Source organism: Penicillium digitatum, chromosome 2, assembly GCF_016767815.1.
Source record: "Penicillium digitatum chromosome 2, complete sequence".
Taxonomy (NCBI): domain Eukaryota; kingdom Fungi; phylum Ascomycota; class Eurotiomycetes; order Eurotiales; family Aspergillaceae; genus Penicillium; species Penicillium digitatum.
Window position 1 is genome coordinate 3,410,241 of NC_089385.1, and position 18,299 is coordinate 3,428,539.

The 18,299-nt window shown below is 49.6% G+C and overlaps 6 protein-coding genes across 6 annotated transcripts; 3 read left to right on the plus strand and 3 right to left on the minus strand.

Annotated features, from left to right (window-relative positions):
• Positions 1 to 34: 34 nt before the first annotated feature.
• On the minus strand, positions 35 to 2,742 carry Pdw03_7227 (Gamma-tubulin complex component GCP5, putative; the record flags this gene model as incomplete). Its single annotated transcript, XM_014678625.1, has 2 exons — positions 35 to 2,602; positions 2,665 to 2,742. 2 exons carry the CDS (start codon positions 2,740 to 2,742, stop codon positions 35 to 37), a joined length of 2,646 nt encoding a protein of 881 aa, XP_014534111.1.
• A 201-nt stretch (positions 2,743 to 2,943) lies between these two features.
• On the plus strand, positions 2,944 to 4,315 carry Pdw03_7228 (Glycosyl transferase, family 15; the record flags this gene model as incomplete). Its single annotated transcript, XM_066101597.1, has 4 exons — positions 2,944 to 3,085; positions 3,163 to 3,426; positions 3,482 to 4,100; positions 4,159 to 4,315. 4 exons carry the CDS (start codon positions 2,944 to 2,946, stop codon positions 4,313 to 4,315), a joined length of 1,182 nt encoding a protein of 393 aa, XP_065956680.1.
• A 729-nt stretch (positions 4,316 to 5,044) lies between these two features.
• Positions 5,045 to 5,886, minus strand: Pdw03_7229 (Cytochrome c oxidase subunit Va, putative; the record flags this gene model as incomplete). Its single annotated transcript, XM_014678623.1, has 4 exons — positions 5,045 to 5,163; positions 5,244 to 5,361; positions 5,500 to 5,545; positions 5,693 to 5,886. The coding sequence occupies 4 exons, from the start codon at positions 5,884 to 5,886 to the stop codon at positions 5,045 to 5,047; spliced, it is 477 nt and encodes a 158-aa protein (XP_014534109.1).
• Positions 5,887 to 7,472: 1,586 nt separating this feature from the next.
• On the plus strand, positions 7,473 to 8,594 carry Pdw03_7230 (Fatty acid elongase (Gns1), putative; the record flags this gene model as incomplete). Its single annotated transcript, XM_014678622.1, has 3 exons — positions 7,473 to 7,883; positions 7,940 to 8,222; positions 8,278 to 8,594. The coding sequence occupies 3 exons, from the start codon at positions 7,473 to 7,475 to the stop codon at positions 8,592 to 8,594; spliced, it is 1,011 nt and encodes a 336-aa protein (XP_014534108.1).
• Positions 8,595 to 11,626: 3,032 nt separating this feature from the next.
• Pdw03_7231 (uncharacterized protein) lies at positions 11,627 to 13,048 on the plus strand (the record flags this gene model as incomplete). The annotated part of the gene is made up of 1 exon (XM_014678621.1): positions 11,627 to 13,048. The coding sequence occupies one exon, from the start codon at positions 11,627 to 11,629 to the stop codon at positions 13,046 to 13,048; it is 1,422 nt and encodes a 473-aa protein (XP_014534107.1).
• A 1,139-nt stretch (positions 13,049 to 14,187) lies between these two features.
• Positions 14,188 to 17,685, minus strand: Pdw03_7232 (Nicotinamide nucleotide transhydrogenase, putative; the record flags this gene model as incomplete). Its single annotated transcript, XM_014678620.1, has 5 exons — positions 14,188 to 14,219; positions 14,279 to 14,353; positions 14,411 to 14,599; positions 14,653 to 17,520; positions 17,592 to 17,685. 5 exons carry the CDS (start codon positions 17,683 to 17,685, stop codon positions 14,188 to 14,190), a joined length of 3,258 nt encoding a protein of 1,085 aa, XP_014534106.1.
• Between the last annotated feature and the right edge of the window lie 614 nt (positions 17,686 to 18,299).

The window sequence follows — 18,299 nt, forward strand, 5'->3', positions numbered from 1 at the left end:
AACGCCAACTCCCGCTGGAACCAAAACAGGGGTATCAATTTCTATGCCAACTCCGCCTCCATTCGAGCTTGTCGGCAAGAATATCCCAACTTTGAAGCCCATCATCTGCACGGGCTAGATTTTTTAAGCCATCCGTGACAAGGGTGGTTAGATAGTTGAAGTTGGAGTTGACTGTTTTCATCTGCTGGCTGTAGGTCGAGTCACGAAATGAGATAGTGAGTGTGTGTTCGTGGTTCATATGATCGTAGTCCTCCTCCTCATCATCATCATCATCATCGGAGTCGAACTCGTTTTGAATGTCTATCTTTGTGCGCGGTGCGTTCAGACTCTCCGGATTTTGTTGGCCTTCGTCGCCGAGCAAGTGGGCGGCTTGTAGATCTGCGAAATGAACACACAGATCCAGGAAATTGATGATTGCGTCATGGATGGGTGATAAATCTTTGCGGAGGAGGCACTGGGCTTCCAAAGACGACATATATGATTGGTGGGCGCCTATCATGGCATCGACATCTTGTGCGCTAGACAAATCTTTTTGTAGAGATCGGGTTGCGGTAGATATTACGAGATAGGTCAAATGGCCGTAAATGAAATCGAGAACCCAGAGCATATTGTGATGTAGAGCGTGCACCAATTTGTCATTGTCGTCAGGTGTGGTGATGCGGGCGTCGCGAACACGCTGTTTCACCATGGCATGTTTAGCGCGTCTGATTTGCATCAGAAATGTCGAGATCCGTTGGTAAGTGTGCATTGCGCCCTCGGTAACTATGTTTGCAATAGGCCACGAGAGGCCATAATCAATTGAGATTGCTTCCAGAATGCCCACAGTTCGATTTTGATAAACCCGCAATGGAGTGCTAGCTGGCCGCATAAGGAGTCTTGACGTGTCAACGACAGATACTGAACTGAAAGCCGTCCTTGATATCTCAGTGAGCAGGAACCTGTCATCCCAGGAACGACCCCGATCGATCAGCTCAAAAATTTTGGCGTCAACTATTGTAACAGCGCTCATGTCTTTGGCGAGGTAGACATGTTGAAGAGCATCAAGGGAGGACCATAATCCGCATTGTTGGTCGAGTTCGGTTCGTAAGAAGCTAGCACTGAGTGAATGATCCACATCCACGAGCTTTTCAAAAGCAGACTCTACTAGTGCGGGGAAAGGAAGTACATGTAATAATGAAGAATCCTGGGAGTAGAGGTCCTCAAATCTCATGGCCTCAATATCTGGTGGCGCATTAAGGTAGCGCAGAAATACCATGCTTTTCCCAGCCGTGAAAACTTTCTGCACACCAGCTTCGAGGAATTGGGGAATCCTCTGCTGCCTATAGCCCGTGTCAAGCACAAACCAATCATGCCAAAGAGTTCGTAAATCCCTGTTCTCATTCTCACGATTAGATCGCACGAAGAAAGTGCTGTCCGAAGCATCGACCTGGCCTGTTTCCATCCATAGTCGGATCGAGCTTGAATATGTTTTGAAGCACATAAAGAATAGGCCCGCTAGGCGTTGGGACGTACTTTCGTCGCCAAGGGCTTCTAGCATGCATATTAAATTGTATAAGGAATCCAGGCAGCACATTGGTTGATCAGTCGAGTTATCGGCTAGTTTGGTGATCATTTCTGCGAGCAATACTAGCTCGTGAGAGTTTTGACGAACGTCAACAAGAAGCTGGATGAGACTGACAGTTGACCCGGCGGAAAGGTATTTGCACTGAACTTGAGATAACATTCTATCAAATTCAAGGAGACGATCTTCTAAGCCCCGGCAAAACGTTTGCATGTATGGAATGGTCTGTTGGAGCTTGGTGAAACGCCGTAAATCGTTGACTTTGGCGCCTATCTCGCTGAAACGCTGCAAAAGCGATGCTAGAGCTTCACTAGATGAATGTGCGAGTGTGTATCTTCGATCCACTCCGAAGTCATCATCCAAACGTACATAAATAGACGTCGGAAGGCCCTGAAGCATAAAGATGGTCTCTCTAGCAAGTTGAGATTCTGTGACAAGTCGCGAGGTGGCTGCTTCCCCCTGGAGCAACGAAGGGTGATTTTCCGCTCTCCAAAATTGAGCCTTTTCTAGAGAGGCCACAAGATCCTCATCCTCTGCCGGAACAAACACTTCATCTGGAATATTGTACCCTTCATCCACTGTCGTGGCGGATTGAGGCCTATGCTTTGGAAGCGATACATCACTGGCAACGGATGAAAAGTCGTCATCTGATGAGTCGCCGGCAAAGTCTACCTGTTCCCAGATTTCTTCGTCGCTGAATGCCGTCCCTTCCGCATTAAGGTCCGACCAGGAAAGAGTCTCTTTTGCTTCTGGTGCCTTGGCCACTTCCTCCGGACGTTTGACCGTAGATAAAAGAGCGGGGCGATCTGAAAGCTGCAGAAATAGACTCAGGATCTCTGGGTGCCAGGAGGTCCGATTATTTTCCAGCTCCGCAATACGATTGTGAAGGGCTTCGGCAAGTTCATCTCTATTCAATATTTGAAACTTTTCCTGTAGTCCTTCGAGTTGCTTGGTCACTGCAAACTGGTCGGTGCGCGTATGAGAACCAGTTCGTAGACTCCCTTGTACACGACGCTTCACACTTTGAACACGCACAGACCCCTGCACATATATTAGTACATTGTGAATGATGATATGAGAATTATGAAAAGTCATTATATTACCTTTTGGTCCGGTGGTATCTTAGCAACTGAAGTGATCAAGGCATCGATAAGCGTACTCAGATCAGCCGCGAGAGCCATTTTAAGAGATATTCTCGGGTCCAGAAACAAGGATCAATCACATCGAGATGTCTCCAGAAGTCATAAAGTGAAGAAACATAATGTTGAAGAGAGACCCGGATGTTGTGCTTGAATGACGCTAATCCCGAAAAGGTAGGATGGCCACTCTTGTTGCGCGCCTCTCCCTCCGTCCATTTTCCCCCTTAAGCAAAGACCATCACTATGGCTGTCGCACGACCGATTCGTATGCTGGGTGCAGCATGCATCCTTCTTTGTCTATTTCTTGTCTTCCAATTACACCAGAGCTCCTCTGAAGAAGGGTCTAGGTTGGTTCATGGCATGAAAAAGGATCCTCTTGTAGATCGTGCGTGGCCCCGGTTTCTTGCCACACCTCCCATTACAACAATCGCCTTCTAAGTGTCATACTAACTATTTTCATAGCGACCGGAGAACCTGTAGGAAACTTATGGCGAGCCGACGAACACGATTATTCCCCCAATAGCGAACAATCTGCCCGCACCAATGCTGCGCTCATCACCCTCGTCCGCAACGAGGAACTGGATCAGTTGCTCTCGACAATGAGTGACCTAGAGCGAACATGGAACAACAAGTTCAACTATCCCTATATCTTCTTCAATGATGTACCCTTCACCGAAGAATTCAAGCAGAAGACTCGGGCAATGACCAAGGCCAAGTGCCAATATGGTACGCATTCCAGTCCGGTTAGAACAAGATGAACCATACCTAACTTTAGATGCAGAACTTGTACCCAAGGAACATTGGGATGTTCCGGAATGGATCAATATGGACCTTTTCCGCGAGTCTGCAAAGGTGTTGGAGGAACAAGACATCCAGTACAGCTCCAAGGTCTCCTACCACCAGATGTGTCGCTGGAACAGCGGCATGTTCTACAAGCACCCTGCCCTCGCAGGCTACCGCTACTACTGGCGTATCGAGCCCAATGTCAAGTTCTTCTGCGACGTCGACTACGATGTGTTCCGATACATGGAGGATGGCAACAAGACTTACGGCTTCACCATCAACCTCTACGACGCACCACAGAGTATCCCGACCCTTTGGCCCGAGACTCAGAAATTCCTCGCCGCCAACCCGTCGTACCTCAGCGACAACAACATGTGGGAGTGGATTACGGATGATGTGGCCCGTCCTGAGCATACCAAGATAGCCAATGGATACTCCACCTGCCACTTCTGGTCCAACTTCGAAATCGGCGATCTCGACTTTTTCCGCGGCGAAAAGTACGAGGCTTATTTCCAGCACCTGGATCGTGCTGGTGGATTCTTCTATGAACGCTGGGGTGATGCTCCAGTTCACTCCCTCGGAATTGGTCTTTTCGCCGATGCCGCCAACGTCCACTGGTAGGTCACATTCTCTTTCTTTCATTTAAGCACCTTCACTCACATACATCTTCACTAGGTTCCGTGATATCGGATACAATCACATCCCGTATCTTAACTGCCCCAATTCTCCCAAATGCTCCGGCTGCAAAGCTGGCCAGTTCTTCCAGGGCGCAGACTTCCTTTCCAAGGAGGATTGCCGACCTACTTACTTCAAGTATGTTGGAACGCACTAATTAACACGATGTCCCGTTTCATCTGTTCTCTCGTCTCTTGTCATTCTGGAGAATTCCTCACGACTCGATTTCTTGCATCACCTTGCATACCCCTATGACTATATTACTGAATGTCAGTGGCTTTGGTACCCGGCGTTTAAGCGGACACATACCTGTGTGTATTGATGATTTTGTGTTCCTTTTTTCCCCTCTCCCCGTTCTTTGTTTAATTCCTTGTCACAAAAATACGTTTTTGGCCAAGTTGCTGTCTTCTGGAGAGCTACGGGTTGTATTTATAAAAATTGCGCATGGTCATAGTTGTTGGCTCAGTTCATCGCAGTTGTCATTTTGTGTGATATATTGGCTACTTAGGAACAAAAACTGAGACTCAACCCAGTCCGACTATTCTGTCATTTAGAGCAAGTAACATTCTCCGTAATGTAAGTGCAGTAACGTTGTCAACTAAGGAAAGAGGATTGAGGACTAAGGGCTGACATGAGCGGTTGATAATACAACAATGCAGGATGACTGAACAAGATGGAACCAAGATAGATTAAGCACCAACCAAGGCACCGAGGACCTTTTTCCAGCCAACAGCACTAACAACACAAGAGAACTCTAAAATATGTATACAGTTTTCTCTGCTACCTAGCCTAATCCTCAGCCAGTCAAACAGTGCTGGATAAACAACGTGCGAGGGGGTACTGTTTAAGAGAAAATTGACGTAAAATTGGAATTGATGATGGGAATTTACGCCTCCTCGGGGTAGAGCTCCTCCCGCAGAGCGACACCCAACTCGACGCGGAGACCCTCGAGGGACGCCAGATATTGCTTGTACTGGTCAGGGCTCTCGACCTTGGCCTTGATGCCTAATGACAGAAATTGCGTTAGCTGTGGTTCACCGAGCGACAACAGTGGAGCTCCAAGATAGGATGTTGCGGGAGCGTACCCTCGAAGACGCGGACAGCGGTAGGGAAGTCGTTAACACGACGGGCGGCCTTGAGAGCGGCAGTGAGGACCTCGACGGAGGGAACGAGATCGTAAGCGAAGCAGTTGTTCAGGTTGCGCTGTTTGCAAAGATATGCATTAGTCATTTGTCGAATCGGTGCGGATAAAGAAGCCTCAAGTCGAGTGACGGGTGCGGCTGATGCCTTGAATCGCATGCCGATCAATATGCTTCAGGTGAAGTCGAGAGAGAGTCATACCTGGAGCTCGAAAACGTCCTGCACACCATCGAATTCCTTCTCGAATCTGTCATTGGGACATGCGGTTAGTATGAGATGTCCCTGTCATGTCCAGATGATTGCCGATGTTGGTTCCGGGAAGCGCCTAACATGGAGATGCAAGGCGCTTCTGTCCGACTCCTCCGGCTTCAATGGCATGCGATTGGGGGCGTACCTGGCAGTGAACTCTTCAAATGTCTCATCCTCGTGGCCGGAGCGGAGCATAGAGGTGGTACCGAAGTTGTGGGCGCGGGCGGCAGCCAGAGTCACCGGGGACTGCATCCGAGACCGGGTCAATTGGGGAGCTCTAAAGACGCCGGTAGGGCGAACGGCGCGGGTCGCCACACGGAAGATAGATAGGGACGACATTTTCAGAACGTGACCACGGTGGACCGGACAGGAACAATGGTGAGGGGAGAAGTGTGGATGGGGACGGGAAGGGGAGGTGTGAAGTGCCTCTAGGATTTTGCGGGTGGTGTGTTGTTGACGCCTGAGGCAGCAATTCGTGTGCTGAGTCATCATCCGATAGGCCCCGTTCCAAGTCTTGATCTCAAATGATGGATGCTGATTGGCTGGACGGCTGTCACTTTCTAGATGCGTGTCATTGGCCGAGTCTTACGGTCATGACAGTTCGAAGGTTGGGTTCAGGTTATACTCCAAGATTAATTTGGGATCACTTGGGTATCGATTTCTCTAATCCGAGAAGGCTCAGTATTGAAGAAGGGTGTAATCTTAAAACACAAAAGATAGATTGTGAGGATAATTGGATGTCAGATGTTGTATTTTTTTTTCTCATCCCCATTGCGCAAAGAAGCCGGCTCAAATGATTATTGGGGAACTCCCCAATTCAATTAATCTACTGTGAGTATGGCACTCCATAAGCTCAGGACGATAAGCAGGTACCGGAGAATTTAAGTAAGTTGTACTCCGTAGTTACATGAGTGGTGGCTTTTAAGCTTAGACCTCGGCTGAGTACAGTACTCTACAGTTGACAACATCTCATTCTAAGATCTTTATAACTTTCAATCTTTTCGACCCATTGATATGGTGCCATTTTTATCTAAGCAAGAAACTCCCAAGAGATGAAATAAAGCGTGGATAAATTGATGTACATGTCTTTATTCTACGGAGATGCTCTTCATCCTCCCCTGTACGGGCTACCACAAGCAGGCGTACGCGACCTTGATATTCCTGTCAAGCTATGGCAAATTTCAAACTCCAATGGCATTCAGTTGTAACCCGAATATGTAATGTGAAATGACCAGATTTTTAATGCAACGCTTCGGGTGCGGATCTACTCCGTGGTTGAGGCGGAGAGAATCCACCTAACGCCTTAGCCTAACGCATTAGCCATTAAGAGCAAAAGGTGGTCACTTGCCCAAGATATGTACGGAGTGCATAGCACTTGATTTGCATAAAGCCTCGGTAATTTCGCGTATATATTCCAAAGGTATTTCTATGTAATATACAATGCACTTTTGGCGTTGAACCAGTCTCGCATGTGGTTTCACACCAAGGACAACATGGCATCTACACAGTGCACTCCATGTTTTGTGATCTGGAGTTGATATTAAGAGTATGATAATAAGATCTAATTCTAAATTGAATCTGATAATGGTTCCCATGTTCGGACAATATACTCCGATGCGATCGGAACCTGATCTTCCCCTTTTCTCATTGGCACGCTAAACCCTTTTGGGTCCTCAACGGACGCGCCGGACGTAAAAAGTAGTTGTTCTCTTATTTCTCCAGCTTTTCCCTCTCTCTTCCCCTTTTCCCACTTTCTTTTCTCCAGCTTTCTTTCCATTCATTCTTTGCCTTGCCTGTTTTGTTTTGGCGGTTCATTGCGGTCCTATCACTGCCCCGTCAAGAAAAGAACAGGTTGCCTTTCCGGGCTATCGCCATCTTCAATTCCACATCCATTTGCTTTGAGAGAACAACCCAATCTTGTCACAATGGCGTCTGAAATCCTCAAACATGTCTCGGCTCCGACTATCGATCGTCCCTTTGGTGTGCACTTGTGGCCCCTCTTCAATCAAGTCTACGAGAAGGTTATGGGATATCCTGCCAGCGAGTTTAACTTCACCGAGGGTGTGACCCCTCTGTCCACCTTGAAGGAGACTACACTGATGCTTATCACCTACTACACTATCATCTTTGGTGGCCGTGAGGTTATGAAGAAGTTACCTGCGTTCAAGCTGAACACCTTGTTCATGATTCACAACCTTATTTTGACCACCGTCAGCGGTATCCTGCTGGTCTTGTTCATTGAGCAGCTGCTCCCTACTCTCTGGCGACACGGAGTCTTCTACGCTATCTGTGATCAGCAGGGTGGTTGGACTCGCCCTCTGATCATTCTGTACTACGTAAGTTGCAAAGCGCTTGGACCATCAGAAGAGAAACTCACCCCAATCTCCATTAGCTCAACTACATCAACAAATACGTCGAGTTCATTGATACTATCTTCCTGGTTCTGAAGAAGAAGCCATTGACCTTCCTTCACACCTACCACCACGGTGCTACCGCTCTCCTCTGCTACACTCAGCTTATCGGTGTGACTGCTGTGCAATGGGTGCCCATCGCCATCAACCTGTTGGTTCACGTTGTGATGTACTGGTACTACTTCCAGAGTGCCCGTGGCGTTCGCATCTGGTGGAAGAAGTACATCACCATGCTGCAGATCGTCCAGTTCGTGATTGACGTCGGTAAGTCGTTTCAGGCCCGAAAACCTGTGCCAAATGGAAAACTGACAGTCTCAAGGATTCATCTACTTCGCCTCGTACACCTACTTCACCTCCGTCTACTTCCCGTGGCTCCCTAACATGGGCAAGTGTGCTGGTGAGGAATTCGCTGCCATGGCTGGTATCGGAATCATCAGCTCCTACTTGGTGCTGTTCATCTCCTTCTACATTGCTACGTACAACAAGACCGCCAAGACCGGACGTCCCCGCCGCAACACTGGCCAAAAATCGTTGATCGACATGAAGAACTTCGAGATTCCTTCCCCGGCCGGCCTCGGCAGCGCCAAGTCCACCGGTCGCTCCAACGGCCCCGTGACACGCTCTCGCAAGGCCTAAATGACTAACTGAAGTACAGTCGCGTCTGAAACTTTTCAGCGTGTGATTTGGAAGAAAATTAATTGCCCCACGAGTTTGGCTGTGGAATCATCTTCGGATGAGCCATTAATTCATCCAATGCTTGTGGCCAAACAAAGGCAGAGTAGCCAGACTGCTCTTCGGTGATGCGTCCCTATTTGTTTAATGAATGACCACCTCATGATGCCAGGTCCATTAGCCGGGCATGGGGTATGTGCCTCGGAGTTGTTGGAATACATGCGCCGAAACTTTTGTCGGAAAAACCTGCAGGGGGAATGCTCTTGGATTATCCCAACGGTCTCGTCATGATTGTACTCTATAATGTTTTCTTCTTCTGTTCATGTTTGTCGTTATCACCCGTTTGGTGGCGTGCCATTGGATTGTACCATTCGCCCTTATAATTAAAGATGCATTGATAGACGTCTCGTCAAATAAAGAGAAATATAATCGTGTCCGTTCCTGAAACATTAGCCAGATAGATTGGGAAAGAGACCACGTGCCACATGGCCGATTCGCATCTGGTCAGCACGACCGGTTTTCTTTTCTGGGCAACGTTGATTGCCCATGCTGTAAGCACCTTCCGCATAGCCGGGACTCACGATGCATCTCCCATGCACCGTCTGTGTCCTGAGAGACAAGCCCGTCTCATCAAGGCTATCCATGCAAGCCTATCGACTCCACCCCCAAACTATTGGAAGCCAAACAAATAGCCATGTTGGTATGGCAACATCAAAGCTTGCAGTCATACCTCTGGTCGCACCATGTGCAGGATCATACAGGAAACTGCACGGGAGAAACGGAAACGCAGGAACAGGCACCGCCAGGTGGAGCTTCGCGCGCATCATGGCCTGTGCGACAAGGCACCACCAACGCCACGAAAGTGATGTATCTCGTATGCCCCGGACATTGGTCCAATTGACCCAGTGAACCCGGCGATCATTGTCACAGTGTCGAGTGCCAAAACGGTTCGAGCCTCAGCCCCCCGGAGAGAGAAAGCCCCAAAAATAGGGTTGAAATCGGAAGGCGACGAGCAAGGCAGGTTATATCCAGCCTCCCAGGTTCCAAGAACGGTGACTATCATCACGTCTCCTCGCACCAAGCCTACCTAACCATTTGAGGTCATGGGGGCTGGACACAATTTAAGAGACCAAGGGCAAGAAGAAAAGTCAAAGGCCAGGACCCAATTTGCATTTTTTCTTTTTGCTCATTGCCCAATTTCGTGAAAATTTTACAAGCGCCTTGCTTGGATGTCATGCGCGTGGTTTATTCGGAGACTGGACATGTAGGGCCGGGCTATGCTGCCGGAGCATGGGCACCAATTTGAGAAAAGAGAAAAAGAAAAAGAAAAGATAAGAGATTAGCACGCAGTCGTAGCCGTGTTGACGTTTATAGTGAAGATCAGCATATGAACTCGCGATGGGCCTAGTCCGATTTGAAACGCTTTGGACATGCAAACGGAGCTCTGGTGCCGAATCCCTCTAGCGTTGAGACCCACTGGGTACGGGGTATATTGGTCAATGCAAGCCAGTTGAAGCAAAGGTCAAGAATTTGACGTGCAGAATGTGTATGTATCCAAGAGCTGGGAATATGGAGTCCTTGCCGGTGGCACTAGTAGAGGATTTTAGACTGATGATAGATGATATCGATGGATGCCGGGTGAGATCGATTGGAAAATCGCCGAGAAACGGATAGATAGAAGGAGAGAGTACGAAGGTAGGGAGTTATTCATCTTTCCAGCATCTTCGCTGATGTTAATCGTCATGGTCATTCCCCGTCCTTGAGCGCTGGAGACCAAAACCCCTGATTTCTCCTTGAAGAGTAATATACCTCCAACCTCCAACCCCCTCAAGGTTAGCATGTCCGGACCCCTGGCATCTTAAGGAAACTTTCCCTTCTCCGAAGGATTCCGAGTCCACCGTGTAAAACTAAAGAGAGAGGTTCGCAAGTGTGTTTGAGGTATATACGGCCCCACTGATCTCGGACTTGGCAACTTGTTAAACGCCGGATGTGATTCGAGTCCTTTTTTAGTTACTTGCTGTTCCACGCCGTTCCTACGGGTGAGTTCATTCCAATTTTCAAATTGACAAGTTGGTTCGCAATATAGAATGCGCACGGGGATGTCTCATTGACATCCCGCTCATGCGGAATAGATACTTGTCTACTCTCCTACTCTCCTACTCTCCTACTCTCCTACTCTCCTACTCTCCTACTCTCCTACTCTCCTACTCTCCTACTCTCCTAGATACAAAGGTTCTTTCTGATCAGACCCGTTGGGGCATTCAAGCTCTGCTCTTCATATGCATGTCCCTACCTTTTGAGGTAGAACAAAATCGCGGAGCATTAGGCGCATGGGCTTTGACCAATAGCTCATGATGATCTATCAGATCAGGCCGGAATACATGTGTTGGATGTGAGATTCTATCATCCTATGATTTTCTTCTCTTTTAATCTATTTATTCTTTTCTCTATCAGTCTAGTCTTCCCGCCTCAGTCTTTTTCTCCTTTCTCCCCCTGCTGATAAACCCGCCCTATTTTTTTTTTCTACATGCAAGGGTGAGACACCAATCACGTCCAAAACCCTCAAGGTTCACACTGGCTATGGAGCACCAATTTAGTCCTAGCAAATTCAGGTTTATTGAACCCTTTCTCTGCCTACACGTGTCCAGGCGGTGGAAAAATGTTCCTGGATGCCTTTTCTTCCTTCTCCGTGCTCCGGCTTGAATCTATATACATCCCCTGCCCATAGCTCCTGGGTCCCACCTCGGTCCACTTCCTTAAAGAGCCCTTTTTGTCGCCCTGGTGGATTGTCGGATCTTCTTTACAGCGATTTTACCCTGCGATTTGATAGCTGTTATATCTGCTGGGGGATCCTCAGTTGGTCTTGGATTTTGGGGTTGCGGTTCCCTTTTGCTTCCGAGCTGCCTATTCTTCGGAACTGCCTACATTTTAGAACAGTCACTCTTTCTTCTCTTCTACCTTCAACCCCCAATTACAACCATACGACTGTCAGGAACATGTTTGAACCTACTCCCTCACTGAGCCTACACCGCTTGAGCAGGCATAGCCTCCAAGATCGATACGAGTCAGACGAGGAGGCTGTATCTGAGTCTGATACAGGCGCCCAAGATGTACTTTTCTCGCCCGTAGGTTCACGAGCCGAAATCTTCGATTCCGACCTCAGTGCCGATGAGAATTCACAAGACTATGATCGGGATGAACAAATTCGGGCTCCGCCAACGGTCAAACGGTCCCGGCCCGTCTCTTCTGCCACTATCAAGAGAAACAGCGATGCCACCTTTGACGAAGATACGTATGTCTTTGATCCGGAAGAGCAGATTATTCTTGAACTGCCACCGTCAGATTCTCCGCCACAACTGGCAGCCAGTACCTTTCTACCACCATCGATGTACGTTTGGCCAAAACCACCGCAGCCGGCCAACTCGAGGTCCCGCTCGACTTCACCCTCGTCGCTCTTTTCCGTAGAGGAGGTAGACATCCAGGTTGCAAAGAAGGTCACTATCATGGAGCCCGGAACTCGTCCTACATTGGTCTTGATCAACGCCCTGGGACCACGGTCAAAGACCTCAAAACCTCGTCCTAGTCACTCTCGCTCCCGGGAAAGCAGCCGCACTCGCTCTGTGCTTGTCAGGGCCGATAGCCGTCGCCTGACAATGCAACGCTTGTCAGACTCAGTCACCCAGCCACCACGAGTATCTGAGAAACGGAACACCATGAAGCAGGCGCCCAAGATAGCTCCAGTCCCAGCCCTGGAAGAAGATGCACAGTTCACACCCAGTGCAATCACCAAACGAGTTTCCGAGATCCCCTCTTTCCCAGCACCACCACGCACACTCCCATTCCCAGAGCACCGACCCCGACCCCGAACATCAGGCACTGACAAAGCAATGCCACCCCCGTCACTAAACCTGCGCACCTATCGACCCCCTTCAATGCGCAGTGTAAGCAGCATCAGCGTCCCAGCCTACACCTCCCGCCCATCAACACCGTCCTCGGCCGAGGATGGCAAAAAAAGCCACTACACCGATGCACCATCCAAACTCACCAGAGTCTGCAGCCCGGCCTCAAATGCATCCACTTCACCACTGCCATCTATCTCCTCTAAGCGCAGTGGGCCTTCCACCTACAGCGTATCGAATATTCTCACAAGTCGCTCGCCACTTATGATGCGTCGCATGACGAGAAAACACTCCTCCTCGAGCGTCCATTCGCTTAGTAGTCTGCGCTCAGAGGTCGGCGTCGATGGTCCCTCTTCGTCACAGATCTCGGTTGCTACACAGCCTATTCCGCATCCCAGCGCTGACTGCCATATCGTACGTAAGTCGAGCCAACGTCGCCATACACGACATGCTAGCGTTTTGCCCAGTGGGAGGGGATTTATGGGATTGAAGCTGGGGAGGAAATCGCACAAGACTTAGATGGCGTACCTGCCTCGTTGCTTTTTTCTTCTTTTTCTTTTCTTCCTCTTTCTTCTTTCTTCAGTTTTCAGTCTTTCAACCTTCTTATTACTATCTTCTTTTGGTTTTCTGGTGCTTAATATATATTGATCTATCGATCTAGTGGTGTTTTTATGGGGGGCATCTTTTATGTGGCTTGAGTTCCCGAGGTTTAATTCTGGTGTCTTTTTGGTGTTCGCTGGTTTCTTTTGGCGCAACTATGCTATTTCATGTCCCTCTCTCGTCACCTCTGCTTCTGATCAGCTAACTTATGACGGGCGTGGACTTGGACAAGGCGAAATCATGTCACCTTCTAGAATGGCTAATGTCGACTTCAATCTTTGGCGCAGGGGATCTGATTTGAGGAAATTGTGGGGTGGTTTTATCTTCTGGGTACGGATAATACAATCGTTCTGAATAACATTGCTTGCAAGCCATCGAGGCATCTCTTCACACTCTCAGCTCCGGGAGGTCAACGGTCTCCAGTTTCCCTGGAACCATACGAATCAAGACTCGTGGTCTCCCACTCCACCATCTTGGCTAAACGCTAGCGATTTAATGAGTTTTCTTGAAAAAAAAAAAAAATTTTTACATGTCTTGCGAGCGTGCAGGAAGCTGAGCAAGGGGTACTCGATCATTTCCTCATATTGGTAACCCGGAAAACCAGCCGGAGTCTGGTTTAGGTGAATTCCTAGCTACAGCCACTAGGGACATGGTCAACCAATCTTGAGTTGCCGATATGGCCATGTTCCGTGCTCGGTGCAATAGAGACGAGAATGTGAAAATTTCATATTTGTTTGACCCACTGACCCGATCGATCCGGGACTGGGAGGGCACAGCCCGCCAGGGGTTCGGGGACTCCACCATGAAGATCTTTATTAAAATGCCAAGTTTGGCATTCCCTGGATTGGGAGTGCCCCGTAATAAGAAATTGTTGCTCAAGGTTAGCACGTGCACTAAGAACTCGACCTACTGACATGATAGTAGTTAACCATTCATCCGGCGTGAGCTTGGAATTGAGCATGAAATCAAGCCACTGGGGCACAAGATGTCGCAGTGAACAAGGAGCGATGCACAACAGAAGATGCAGTCACAAAAAGACGATGGGTTCCAGGCGATGCCTATTTCCGTGCCTCCAGGGCAGCTTTGATGGCTGTTGGGAATAGATCAGCATTATTTTCGTTCGTAGATAACCATGCAAGTGACACTTACCGTCGCAGGAGGTCTTGGCATCGCCAAATAGCATCCGAGTTCCGGGCATAAAGAACATGGGGTTTGGAACGTCAGCTGTGGATAAGGTTAGATGGGTTCATTCATCAGGGACGGCAGAGAGCACAATCATACCATATCCGCTGGACATCCCCCGCTTCATTACAATAACCTCCTTGCTCTTCCATGCATGGAGGACAGGCATGCCGGAGATAGCGGAGTCGGGCTCCATGGCGATAGGGTTAACGGTATCGTTGGCGCCAATCACGAGGGTGACATCTGTGTCTGAGAAGTCCTCGTTGATCTCCTCCATCTCCAAGACGACTGCATCGATTGTCAGCAAATGGACTATCAGTCTAAGACGATGAATGACTTACTGTCGTAAGGCACAGAGGCCTCTGCAAGCAGCACATTACATTGGCCGGGCATTCGGCCAGCAACAGGGTGAATGGCGAAGCGAACCTTGACGCCACGCGCACGCAGCAAGCCAACAATCTCCGAAAGAGCATACTGGGCTTTGGCAACAGCCATACCATAGCCAACCACAATGATGACATTCTCCGCGCCAGATAAAGCTTCTACGGTGTCATCGATGCTAGTTTGCTTGATCTCGCCCTCGATCTTCTTCTGGGTTTGCGCAGCTGGAGTCGAGATTCCACCGAATAGGACGTTTGTCAGCGACCGGTTCATATTAACGCACATGATGTATGAAAGAATGGAGCCGCTGACACCGATCAGAGATCCGACACTGGTGAGAAGTGGATTGTCGAGCATCAGACCTTCAGCCACGAGGGCGAATCCGGAATAAGCGTTCAACACCGTGATGACCACGGGCATATCGGCCCCACCGATAGCTGCGGTCGTGGTGTAGCCCTTCAGGAAACTAAGGACGGTGCTTGTTCCCAGACAGATAGCAGCAATTGCAGGGCTTCCTGGCGCCAGTGTAATGAACGCTCCCATTGTTGCCATGTTACTGCCCAACAGTGTCGAATTGAGAACGTGTCGGCCGGGCAGAATCGTCGGCTTGGAAGACATACGCCCTGCCAGTTTCAGAAAAGCGACGATCGAGCCGGTAAAGGTGATACCACCAATCAGAACACCCAGGTATGCTGTTGTCAGGTGTAGAGTTGTGATGTCACCAACATCGGCCATCACACTTCCGGCGCTAGTCAAAACCGCAGCCAATCCTACTACCGAGTGAAGAGCAGCGACGGTTTGGGGAAGACCGGTTGGTGTGATGCGACGGCCCATCAATCCTCCGATCAAGGCACCTGTTCCAGCAACAGCCGTGAACTGCGCGAGGGTCTCAGGAGAGAAGCCTACCGCAGCTAGTGAGGCCAGAATACCGGAGGCTACTCCCAGGATGCCGAAAATGTTGCCGCGCCGGGCTGTTTGCTGCGATGCCAGACTAGAGATTGAGCCCATGCATAGCATCGTGCTGACGAGATATCCAGCTTGGACCAGGCCGGACATGCCAGTGCTGGCAGCCGCAATGAAGCCACCACCAAACACCACAGCGGGGACAGCGTACAGCCATGGGTACTCGGGAGGGTCGGTTGGACGCTTGAACATGTCCAGCATGCGCTTCGTGACCACAAAGCCGCCGGAGATGTTCAGGAAAGCCAAAAACACGGAGACAGCACCGAAATATTCCGGGATAGTAGTCGGCACATAGCCTCCTCCCATAATGAACAGTCCACCAATGCCTACCATGCCAGAAATGGCGTTGGTAACGCTCATGAGCGGCGAGTGGAGTGCAGGTGCTACTCCCCACACAGCGCGATAGCCGACCAGACCAGCAAGTCCGAAGGTCATCATGTTGCCCATAAAGACTGGACCAGCTGCCTTTCCCAGGGCTAGGGTCGTGCCCATTGCGCCTGTTACCGCTGTCACATCGCGTGTTGCCTTTTGCCACGGCGTCAAAGCGACTTCCTCCTTTGCCCTGACAGCTTGTGCCTCTGGCTTTGGGGTTGGAGGTGGAGCGGGTGGAGCAGCAGGGGGGATTATTTCGCCATTATGAGTCACGATAGAGCCGCGCACAACTTCATCATTAAAGTCTATTCCAAACAACTTCTCCTGGGGAGACATGGAGAGAAGGTACTTGGTAATATTGTTCGAGTACAACGTTGAAGACTGGGTAGGGAGACGCGAAGGAAGATCCGTGTAGCCGATGATGGTGACATCCTTGTAGCTACTCAATTCCCCGGGAACAGTAGCTTCGCAATTCCCACCTGCCTCAGCAGCAAGATCAACGATGACAGAGCCTGGTTTCATTGCAGCAATCATTTCCTTAGTAATGAGCTTCGGCGCAGGTCGGCCTGGGATCAGGGCCGTGGTGATGATGATATCAACCTCCTTAGCTTGCTCCATGAACAATTTCATTTCAGCTTCGATGAATTCCTTGGACATTTCTTTGGCATATCCACCCTGACCAGATCCATCTTCCTGGAAAGCAACCTCGACAAACTCGGCGCCTAAAGACTGGACTTGCTCTCGCACAGCCGGGCGGGTATCAAAGCCACGAACAATAGCACCCATGCGACGTGCAGACGCGATTGCGCTCAACCCAGCTACACCAGCACCAATAACGAGAATTTTACTGGGAGGAATTTTTCCAGCGGCAGTGACCTGGCCAGTCAAGAAGCGACCGAAGTGATTAGAAGCCTCCAGTACCGCCTTGTAACCTGCAATGTTGGCCATGGAGCTAAGGGCATCGAAAGTCTGCGCACGAGTGATTCGCGGAATGCGATCCATCGCAAAGGAGGTCACGCCACGGGCTGCAAGTGCTTCGACGAGGGGCTGGTTCTGGAGGGGATAGATGAAAGAGATCACGGTCGAGCCTTTGCGTAAAGCCTGAATTTCATTGAATGGTCCCTCCGACCGCGGGCTGCGGACCTTCAACACGATGTCACTCTGAGACCAGATTGCATCCCGGTCGACCATTGTCGCACCGGCCTTTTCGTAGGCATGGTCCAGTAACTGAGCGCGCTCGCCTGCACCGCGTTCGATGAGCACGCGGGAAACTCCCTTTTTCAACAGAAGGGCAACATTCTGTGGCGTGAGTGCCACCCGGCGCTCGCCCGGAAAAATTTCCAGCGGGACTCCAACAGTCAAGACTGAGTAGGGGGTGTTAGACACAGGCTCGGAGGGGGATGAGGCAAGGGAGGTTGTAGCGGTTCGTTTGGAAACGGAGGGCCATTGTGGCCGGCAAACGGACGGGCGTTTGTTTAGCGACGCGAAAAATGCTGATTTGAGGAAATGGGTTAGAAATCAGGCCAACTTGGGCTTTCGACGCCGTAATTTTGGAGAAGCTTACTTGATGTTACCGGAAGGCATGATTTCCCCGCGCGAGCCATAGACGCCCCATAACACGGCCGTAGGGCTGACCGCAGGGATGCTGGAGCACTCATTGCAAGCAATTCTGCAAGCTGTACGTTCTTTCGGGTCTTTTTGTGCTCATCTGATATCTAATGGGCCCAGAAAGGGGGAGCAGAACCAATGTGCCACATCCAGTCCAGAATGAAAGGCAGATAGACGCAATGCTAGAGAGAATTCAGAGCCAAAGCCTCAAGGGGGATCGGACTTCACAGCCAAAGGACAGAATGAAAGAAGAGAAAGGAGGGGCACTTGAAGCGAAGTGAAAGCACAGATCTCGGAGCAACGTCCAAGCAAAGAGGGGAAGCGGCTATGTACAATTCCTACCGTGTGATGAAACCGGGACATTTGTGTAGAGATTGGTGGCTTCAATTTTCCTCTTTTCACTTGTGTTGTCCTTTTTTTTTTTTAATGAGAGTTAGTTATACGCGGAGGAGGCGTTAGAAACGATTGGTAAAAAAAACCCTTGCTTCTCCAATCAACATTTCAGGAACCATGACAGGTATTGATAGCATAACAATTTGAATTAGCTAGAATTAGCTAGATTATTCTATGATCTAAGCCGGAAAGCCATCTACTGCAATACATAAGTCATTCTGTGCTCGGAACTAGGAGCTGATTACCAGTTACCCTTCCACATTCCTCTACC